At 43.3% G+C, this 10,086-nt stretch overlaps 1 protein-coding gene across 1 annotated transcript; it reads right to left on the reverse strand.

Annotated features, from left to right (window-relative positions):
• Positions 1 to 1,625: 1,625 nt before the first annotated feature.
• On the reverse strand, positions 1,626 to 4,796 carry LOC136539772 (non-specific lipid transfer protein-like 1). Its single transcript, XM_066531753.1, has 3 exons — positions 4,243 to 4,796; positions 3,895 to 3,921; positions 1,626 to 2,060 (listed from the first exon to the last, which is right to left on the reverse strand). The coding sequence occupies exons 1-3, from the start codon at positions 4,790 to 4,792 to the stop codon at positions 1,909 to 1,911; spliced, it is 729 nt and encodes a 242-aa protein (XP_066387850.1). The 5' UTR covers positions 4,793 to 4,796; the 3' UTR covers positions 1,626 to 1,908.
• Positions 4,797 to 10,086: the final 5,290 nt, after the last annotated feature.

Raw genomic sequence — 10,086 nt, forward strand, 5'->3', positions numbered from 1 at the left:
AAGCTGCACTATTGGTGAGGGTGAGGATACTTTTCTTTGCACGGTACTCTTTCCATCTTAAATTAAAATAAATAACATTTAAAAGTTTAAAATTTATCTTAAAAGATGACATTATACAATAAATATGAAACATTGTCTTCTAATGTACTAGAAACTAATCACGGATATATGTAATGGGTAAGTGCCAAATCCAAGAGATATCCTCAAGTCTAGAAAGAAAAAGAAGATGAGAATAGTTTTTAAAGAAAAATATTTACTTTGGGGTGGATGAAGTATATCCCATGCACAGTTGTACGAATCCGATCCATCAGACAGAAAGACACCCACTCGCATAAGCTTGGGTTTCAGCGGAGCAAGACGCGGGCCCATTTTTGGCACCGGGCCATGGGACTGGAGAGAAGTCAGGGTGGCCTATGCTAACCACCCGTCATTAGGCTGGAAGCAGGGAAGAAAACGGTCAAGAACGGTCGGAAAACACCTCTGATCTCTTTTGATTTTATATTTTTTATTCAGAAACGGAATCGGGAAAGCCAGTCGAGAAAATAGAAACGGGTATACCGGGAAATGAAAAATGGAACAATCGGATGAAAAATAGTAAACAACATTGAATTAAACCGCTTCAAATGTTCTAACTCAGTACAAAGGATAAATACATAATAAATACATTGCACCAATGTACTATAGATAGGTGGACAACACTATGGGGCCGTTCGCTGGTCTGGTTCAGACAAGCCAACCGGCTGATTCACCTCTCAGTTTACTGTTTATCAAGCCAGCCAAACAGTATTTTTGTTTCGCAACAAATCAGCTGAAACATTATTTTTTAGCCAAGTTTTAGCCAGCCGAACGAGGCCTATGAACCAACTAGGTTAGGGAATGCTGTTCTTTTAATCGTCACAGCGTAGGAAAAACAAAAAAGTATAAAATTGCAATGGGAAAAGAAAATGGAAAAGAAAAACAAACGAAAGAAACGGTCAAACCTGATGCAGCTACAGAGTCACAGAGATGCTCCTGTGCTGTGCTATTCATTTCATGGGTCGAACCATGCCACGGCCCACATGACGCTACTGGCTTTTGCTATGCATGTGGCAGATATGTGCTGCCGAGCGGCGAGCGCACAGCTTCAACGCAAACGTTACTACCACCTTGCAAAGTGAAGGCAGCTCACATGTGCTGGCGCAGTATATTTCAGGACCCAGATTCCTCTTGCAGTAACGAGGCAGCATCTGATGTGAAAAAGGGTATGCTGGCTTGAATTACCGTATGAAATACTGGAACCGGCTTACCAACCGTTAGGATTTAGTTGGACGATAGAGGAGCAGTTTTTTTCACCCTTTTCTTGTGCAGTGCAGGCTGCAGAAACAAGCGATACGATCGCGGATTTTCTGTCTAGATTTTCCATCTGTTCGTCAAAATACTCCGAACCGCAATGAGGAAGCTTTTGTTCCCCGCACAAACCCTGCCGCTCCGCTCACGGTCCTTTTGGTTTCTTGAGTATGGCCCAATAAGCCAATGATACAAGTTTCAGCCCAGCGGACGCAAATACGCCAGATGCTCATTGGCAGGCGGCGAATCGCAGCCCATGGCTTGTCAAGACTCAAAACCGATAGCCGGAATACCGGATCAATGGAAGAACGGGGGGAATCAGCTGAACATAGAACACCACCACCTCAATCAACAACATTATCTCATGAACAGGGTAACTGAACTAAAGCGCAGCTCCACAAAGGTAAATTAATCGTCATACATCCTGTTCGCTTGATCGTTTCTATAGCTTATAAGCCGGCTGATGTTGTTTTGTTATGAGAGAAAAACACTGTAAGCATGGCTGATACGATCAAACGAACAGGGTGATAGTCATCACTCAGCCTGGACGGCATAGCATAGCATGTGAGGCAGTAGAGATCCTCAGAAGAGGTAGCAGTAGGCGAGCAACGGAGCCACCACGGCAGCCACCAGAGCGGTCGCCGTCATCGGAGGAGAACTGGCTGCCGCGGCCTTGGGTGGTGATGCGGCCGCCCCGCCACTCGACGATCCCCCGGCGGTGGATGGTGCTGGTGCTGCAATGGGAAACAGCAACTGGTGGTCAGAACCAACAGTTTTACAGTTCAATCAATACATGTATTTCTCGTCAGATAACGTAGGGACAATAGCAGTTTCAAATTAGACACCATGCAACCATTTTTCCCCGTAGTTTCACAAAGGCTACACGCCGCGTTCCTTACCATAAAAGCTTACTGAACACCACAACTATCTTGTTTGTCCCTGCTTCAGAGCAAGAGGAAGTATGGTGGGAAACCACGAGGGTTGTCAGTTTCCTAGGCTCGCAAACAAGTGTTCGCACAGAGACAAGGAAGAAACTACTGGACGGAGCAAGCACCAGACATTGCATGTAACTGAACCAAAATATCTAGTAAGCCCTTGCAGGATGTTCAGTCCCGTGGTTGCCTTCGCTTCAGGATGCTTCTTCACAGATCTAGTCAACATATTCCACGGGCATTAAGAGAAATGCTGGCTGCATCCAGTTTGATTGAAGCCCGAGTACTCCCGTGACTTGCCAGTCAGACTGTGCCCGTGACAACTGTGCAGATCTCCAGGAATTAAGTAATGGTTCTTTTGCACGGCCATCAACGACCCAGTGCTAGATTAGGACCAACAATGAAATGTTCCAGGTTGGAATGCTAACCTAAGAATATACTACTACTCTGCTAAAGTAATAAAACTGTCTGTCATACGAGATTCAGATGAGCTGCAGAGTCACCTCACACACATTCGGTCTACCTTACGGATTGCTTTCAAGTTTCAACAGCTCAACTGAATCAGACTATGCTTAAAGAACTGAACCGTGTGCTAACAGACAAGTTAACGGAATGCTACAACCATAACATTTTTACCCATCGTTCGTCTTTTTGGCAGGATGGGGTACGGTGAGTTGAGCAGTAACAGTTCCTTTTCACTCGTATGCTTCTGTCTAGGGGGTGTTTGGTTCCCTGGACTAAATTTTAGTCCATGTCACATCGGACGTTTAGATGCTATTTAGGAGAACTAAATACGAGTTAATTATAAAACTAATTACATAGATGGAGACTAATTTATGAGACGAATTTATTAAGCCTAATTAATCCACCATTAGCACATATTTACTGTAGCACAACATTGTCAAATCATGGACTAATTAGGCTTAAAAAATTCGTCTCGCAAATTAGCCACAATCTATGTAATTAGTTATTTTTTTCGTCTATATTTAATACTTCATGCATGTGTCCAAACATCCGATGAGACAGGGACTAAAATTTTCCTGTAGAAACCATACACCCCCTAAATCGTTTTGTAGTGCACATGCGATCCAATCACTCGCAAAGATACAAAGGCGATGAATGAAAAAAAAGCTGAGAATGGTTTGTGGGCAAAGAACACTGTTGCGGACCCATATTTATGCCAAAAGAAGCGGAACACCACACATGCATGTGAAGATGTTTTGAGCGTGTCACAGCTCAGCTTGTTCTAGTAGAAAGACAACTCATTTTTGTTGGCATTTGATATGTCTGTACTGTACTCTGTGACAGCTAAAATTATTTTTTCTACCCATTAAAAAAATCTTTATTCTTGAAAAAACTACAGCTAAAAATTCAGATCCTATTTTTCCAGTTGAAGTCACAGTACCAACATATCTGTTCTCTTCATACTTGAAGATCTAAACACGCATAACACAACAAAATTCTTAAATTCATAGAGCATAATCAGTACTAATATGTACCAATTGTTCCTACAATCCTACACTTCATCCACGGTGGTATAATAATGGCACATGTCGTTACACAGACGGACGTAAAAAAAAAAGACACCGAGACAGATAGATAGAGGAGATCTAGAGAGAGAGAGGATTAGAGTTACCTTCGGCGGTTGGGGAAAGCGCGGAAACTGCAAGCAAAAACAAAAGAATGAAACTGTTAGATAATATCAAAATTGCTTAGAGTAGCAGAGGATAACCAAACCAACTTAATAAAAAAAGTACCTTTGTCTACACTAATATAAAATCCGTAAGAAAAAACGAAGGAACTGTAAAATCCCAAGAAAAGGAATCCATAATTTAGGCATGGATTCTGGAGGAGGGAAGGGAAAACTTTGGAGGAGATGGCATAGTACTAAGTTTCTTGTACACATGATGAGATATGCCGAGATTTAAGGAGGAAACAAGCTCCGAGAGAAGCAGTGAGGAGGGAAGGCTCGGGCGGTGCTCACTGTTGCACTTGCTGAAGGCGGCGTTGGACGCGCCGCACGCGCCGGGGAGCGCCAGCACGCGCTTGATGTCGATGGGAAAGCCCAGGTTCTTGGAGCCGGCGAGGGAGCAGAGGCAGCCCACGATGACGGGGCTGGCCACGGCGGTCTTGACCTCGCCACAGCAGGCAGCGGACGGCCGGCGTTCGGTGCTCCCCTGCTGGACGTAGTCGAGGCAGTCGAGGAGGGTGGCGGCCTGGGAGACGCAGTCCACCGCGGGCGCCGGGGCAGGAGAGTGGGAGCCCGCCCCCGCGGCGGAGGCGGCGAGCGCCAGGAGGACGCACGCCACGGCGGCGGCGGCGCGGGAGGCGAGGGCCATGATGGCTCGAGTGAGTGGGAGGAGCGGAGTGGAGTGGGGTGGGCGGGCGGCGGGCCGGTGTGGGAATGGACTGGTTGGTGGGACGCGGGGAGTGGAGTGGTCAGAGCACGCGGCCCGGCAGATGCCTTTATGGATGCCAGATGCAGAGAGGCCAACGGTCCACCGGCGCACGGGATACGGCGGCGAGGTTGGCATGAACTCGAATCATGGGTGGTTTTCTGGTTTGCTTTGCCGTGTTAATTTGTTCCCATTATTATTTATTTATCAGGTTTAATCTCTTCACTGTCTGTGCCTACAATCTGTCTGGGGCTTTTCGGCTGCAGCTACAGGGGCTGTTTGGCTGCAGGGGCTGTTTGGTTGCACGCCGTCGATTGCCACGCCGCAACCAGCGACAATCCATAAAATGAAAGTTGTTGGCCCTCTTGGTTTTGCTGAAACCTGTTTATGCTGATTTGTTGTGAGAGAAAAACACTGTTCTTTCGCTGAAAAGTATTGCTAAAGTAGTTTAAGTGAACAGGGCCAACGGAAAACATTGTTGTTAGGAAGCTGAGGCGGCTAAAAAAAACGATAGTAGAAACTCCCACAAAGTGTGGTGGTGGTTTCGGACGCCAATTCACGGCGCCGCCGCACATGGATCGTGGTAGGCTATGGCTTGTAACGAAACAACCACATAGTACTTTAGCCATTGTCGTTGCCGCCGAACACTCTATCTATCTATAACTAAAAAGTGTTAGTGGCACGCCACAAGATGAAAGGCGCTAAGGCGTCCAAAGAAAAAGAAAGAATAAAAACTCGCCATAAATTGTGGCAATGGTTTTGGATGTCAATCCGCGGCGCCGCCACACATGGGACGTGGCAGGAGTAAAAATTCGCCATAAATTGTGGCAATGGTTTTGGATGCCAATCCGCGGCGCCGCCACACATGGGGCGTGGCAGGCTATGGCTTGCAACGAAACATCGTCACAGTACAGCCACTGCCGCTGCAGCCGAACGCTCTATATATCTATAACAAAAAAAGTGTTAAAAAGATCCTCATCTACTCGACATGACAAGAACCTCTTATTAGGATTTTTTTTCTCCCTCCCCCTAATTTCCTCTCTTTCTTTCTGTTTTCTTTTACTTTCCAATAGATGACCACATCCTTCTTGCTGCATACTCGTCACATGTGTTGTCGTCTGGCGATTCCTTTACACCAGCCGCCACTTTGGTATGCATTTAGGCGCACAACCTGACACCTAGCAACCATCATGAGTAGTGATCTCTCGGTCACTCCATTGTTTCGAGTACCCATGCATACCGTTTCGAGGAGTACACATGCATAACAGGAGCCTACTAGTATCCTAGGTCTTGCTGTAGCTATCCTTGTATCGTATATGGTAATTGCTAACACACCAAGCCACAATCCATGTGCGTCGATCCGCCGAATCACATCATCTTGCAACTGTTCGCAGTCATTGTGACCAGAAGAAAGACATCACCAAGACATCGTGTACATTGATGCTATTCAACAACCATGTTTACTGTCTCCTATTCAGGCTGTCAGTTAACTAACAACGAATTCATATTTTTATTCTATCTGAAAGATTTTGACTTTGTTTATGCAACTATAATAGTATTGTACTTCATTAAACAGGAGGATATAGCGATTGAGCAGAGCTCCTCACTGAATGCTATAACTTGCTATTTAAACATACCTACCTTTGGGCTTGGCCATGGATGCCATGTATGAATGTGGAATTATGGGATCAAATAAGCAAGTGCACGCCAATTGCCAAAATTCGATGGCACAATCAAAATTATGTGTGAAACCATACACGTGGCCATGTGGGAAACCAAAACCGTTGCGGCGTTTGCCTTTGTACCATGTTTAGGTATAAGGTGTAAACCAACTAACCTATGTAAATTTAGAAACTACCAATCAGAACCACTGGATGATGATTTAATAAATGGAGTGAGAGGTGAGATTCTTTTGCGCTTAAGCCCTCCACCAGCCGTCTTTTTTTTTTTTGCTTAAGCATCTTCATCCCATCTATTGGATCAGTATCCAATGATTGTGATCGGTAGTTTTTAAGTTTGCACACGTCAGTTGCTTTGTACCTCATACGTTGCCGTTTATCATTTCCTTGGAGAGAACAACTCAACAGAACGGGTTCCGGTTTGATTCGATCTAGTTTCCTGTCCGTCGGGCCAGTAGCTGAATTAGGTTTGCGATCTCTAGGGATTTCCCGATTACTAAGCTGAACATGTAGATGTGATTTTGATTCGGTGGATTAAGCTTCATTCCCGTGGCAAAGATGCGACACCTTTACAACGCCAGGGAATTTACTTAGATATTAACTGACAGTTCATCATTATAAAAGTATGAGAAGTCATTACATTTCATTTCATTTAGCCATTTGGATTGCCTAAAGAATTGTGAAATCTTGTGAATACAAAGAATAATTTGTTCTTCAATTTCTTACGATATGAATACAAGTATAGATAGAAGGGCAGCTCTTAATTGAAACGGGAAGCTTATATGGCTATATCGTATTTGTAACAAATAAACGCAAGTATCTAAATTGCTCCCCCTAGTTTGAGCTGGTTGTTTTTCCAGTTATGGAATAATTGCAGTTTCTGATTAATTAATTTCTTGTTTTGATCATATATTCTAAACTATGTAGTCATCTTTAAGTGAGGCAGTGTTACTATTTTATCAGTAACCTTACCAGGACTGGGTAGGTATTATTGTTTCGTCCGTATCTTGATCTTCACAATTCACATTCTTATTGCTCAAGTACCAAATGGGCTTGCCAAATTCATGCACTGTATTTCTATTTATACTTGAAGCACATATTTTATGAATCCTGTATATTCCTGTACGCAGTTCTTATCTTCTTTTCTGGCTCTGGATATTGATGTCCATGCTAAGTGCAGGGAGAATTTTGTTACTGTCATACCCTGAGGTTATGTTGTCATCTGGCAGTTCACTGCTTGAGCCGTGACATTTCTCTGCGTGATTATCAAGTATCTAGGAAATTACAACCTCCATGACACAGTGTTATTTGTTGCCACTATTAACATGTTCTCTTTCATCTTTGTTTTTCTTTTCTTTTTCTGTGGGATGTTTCTGCAAATCTTATGTAGCTTTACTAAAGCAAACAAATCCAGAGAGTGCTGCGGTGTGTATCAAGAGTTCAGTTATTGTTGCATTATGATAAGCCGGATATGCTTATTTTTATTCTGCTATTCCAAGTGCATTAGAGTGAAGTGGAATACTATTACTTGATAAGACAGATTTTTACTGGTACTATTGGTTCTATGCTGATATGAAATTGTATTGAGGCACCCCTCAAAATATGAGTTAAATTGTCTCTATTAGAGTGATTCAGTGAACAAATATCTTTTTACATATATGATTTGTGATGATCTCCAATTCACCCTCTTCCATATATGGACCTGTCAAGCAAACTTGTAGGGTGCATATATGACAAAGTTGTATTGACATTATAGGTCTTTGTTTCTTGATTCTTGCTAGACATTCCTCTTCCTGTTTTTTCCTCGTTTTTCATCGTGTCACATGGAAACCTTTGTCTTGCAGAATGCATCTAAATTTATGAGCTTTCTGATGTGATATAATCAAAGAGAACTCAAATCGTCATCGTCTTCTGTAATTTATTTGAGAAGGCTGGTATTAGTTAATGATCTGTTGTCTACCTTGAGAAACTCTCCTCAATTTGAAGACTTTACTGTTTTTTCTCTTTCCCAGATTCTAGCATGTATAAATGGTCTCCGCCCTTAAATCTTTCCTTTTCCTTTAGGGATAAATTGCTGTTTGTCTCCCACCATCCACTATGGAAACTTTATCCATTGGAGGATAGAATTAACACTTTGCATTTTTGCATCCCAGTCCAAGTAAGCAAGTTGTGGAGAACCTCTTTGGATAAACAAAAATGTAGCATGAATGCAGGATATGCTTTCAGTTTCCTGGCTGGCATAGCAAAGCTTGTGTAGTGGGTGGGTCAAGAGACCAACTGCCTCTTACGATGTCTGCTGGTTAGGATTTTGTTTGGCAATGCCACCCCTGCCAAGAATTTGCATTTGTTTTGTTTTTGCGCCTTCCAAATTTGTCTTGATTGGACTGGCAGCAGCTTTCTTGAACATGTATCACCACTAGTTGTCCACCTCCTAGGAATCTTAGTCGGTTGAACTTGCCTTGTGATTGCGCAAATTCGAATGAGCTGACTTGGTTGCACTGGACTGTGGAGATCCTTTTTAATGTCTCTATCCATCTATAGGCGTCTATTTCTTCCATTGGCTCACTTTTTCCACACCCACGTGTCGATACTGTACTCTACAGATGTATTCCACTATGCCCTTCGTGGCTGTTATTCTGTCATGTATCAGGTGCAAGCTAGGGAGGATTCCATGCTTTACTAAGACCGGATGCTACTGAAAGTCCGTTCGTTCTCTTTTGACGTAATTTGTTTGTTCCAAGCAGCATAATTAATTAGACCTAGTGATTTTGAAGCATTCTTTTTAGTTAGTCGATGCTCTGATGTATACCACGATTAATCTCTGGTGTTTAAAACTTTTTTTGTCTGACTGAGGAAATGTTGTACCGTCTGTTAGAGGAGGCATTTATCTGATGTTTTGTTGGTGTTCCTGACCTGCAGGATGCAGAGGAAGCTGCAAGGAAAGCTGAAGCAGCTCAGAAGCGAGCTGCTGATATCGCTTCGGGAGCGGTGCAGATGAACGGCCGCGAGCTGTTCCAACATGAGCCCTGGGTGTTCGACAACAACATTTACTGAGATACTGAGAGCATGGTGGTGTCGGGCTACTGTTCCTGCCTTATGGATAAGTGTAGAATGCCTTGAGATCTGATAAACTCGAGAACATGATCCACTATTGCATTACTGTAAACCAGCACGTGGTTATTGGTAATCTAGATGTCTTTCAGTCTTTGAAGGCATCCAGACTTCAGCGAGAAGGCCCCCAACATATGTGATGACCTTGTAATTTTTGTTCCTATATAATCAGGGGCGCAAGGAAAATTCACCCACCCCAAAGGACGCAAGAGGTAACTTGCGTCCTTACTCGCCCAACTTTAATTTCGTCTCATGTTTGGGCTAGTTCATAACAATATAAGCATAAAATGGCCGCCTTTAAAAGCCCGCATCAATTGCTCAATTTTTCAACAGTAGTAGACAAAAGTCATGGAAGCATCGTAAAAAATTCCGAATCAATCACTAAGTTTTCCACAGAATACAAAAGTCATCGAGGCACCCTTCTTGGAAGAAACGTGCCTTATGTGTGAATGAACAATGAACAATATTATATTACCAGTAGTCTAGAGACCAAGGAAAGGTCCTCTCTAGTCTCCTTTGGTGCGGTGAAATCAAAATCTTTGAAAAAACTGATGATTCCAAGATGGAGACGAGACATATATGGTGACCCAATTTGATCCCCAGTAAATACCAACGAAGTTATTTCCTACCTGCTCTCGGCTC

Source organism: Miscanthus floridulus, chromosome 2 (assembly GCF_019320115.1).
Source record: "Miscanthus floridulus cultivar M001 chromosome 2, ASM1932011v1, whole genome shotgun sequence".
Lineage (NCBI taxonomy): Eukaryota > Viridiplantae > Streptophyta > Magnoliopsida > Poales > Poaceae > Miscanthus > Miscanthus floridulus.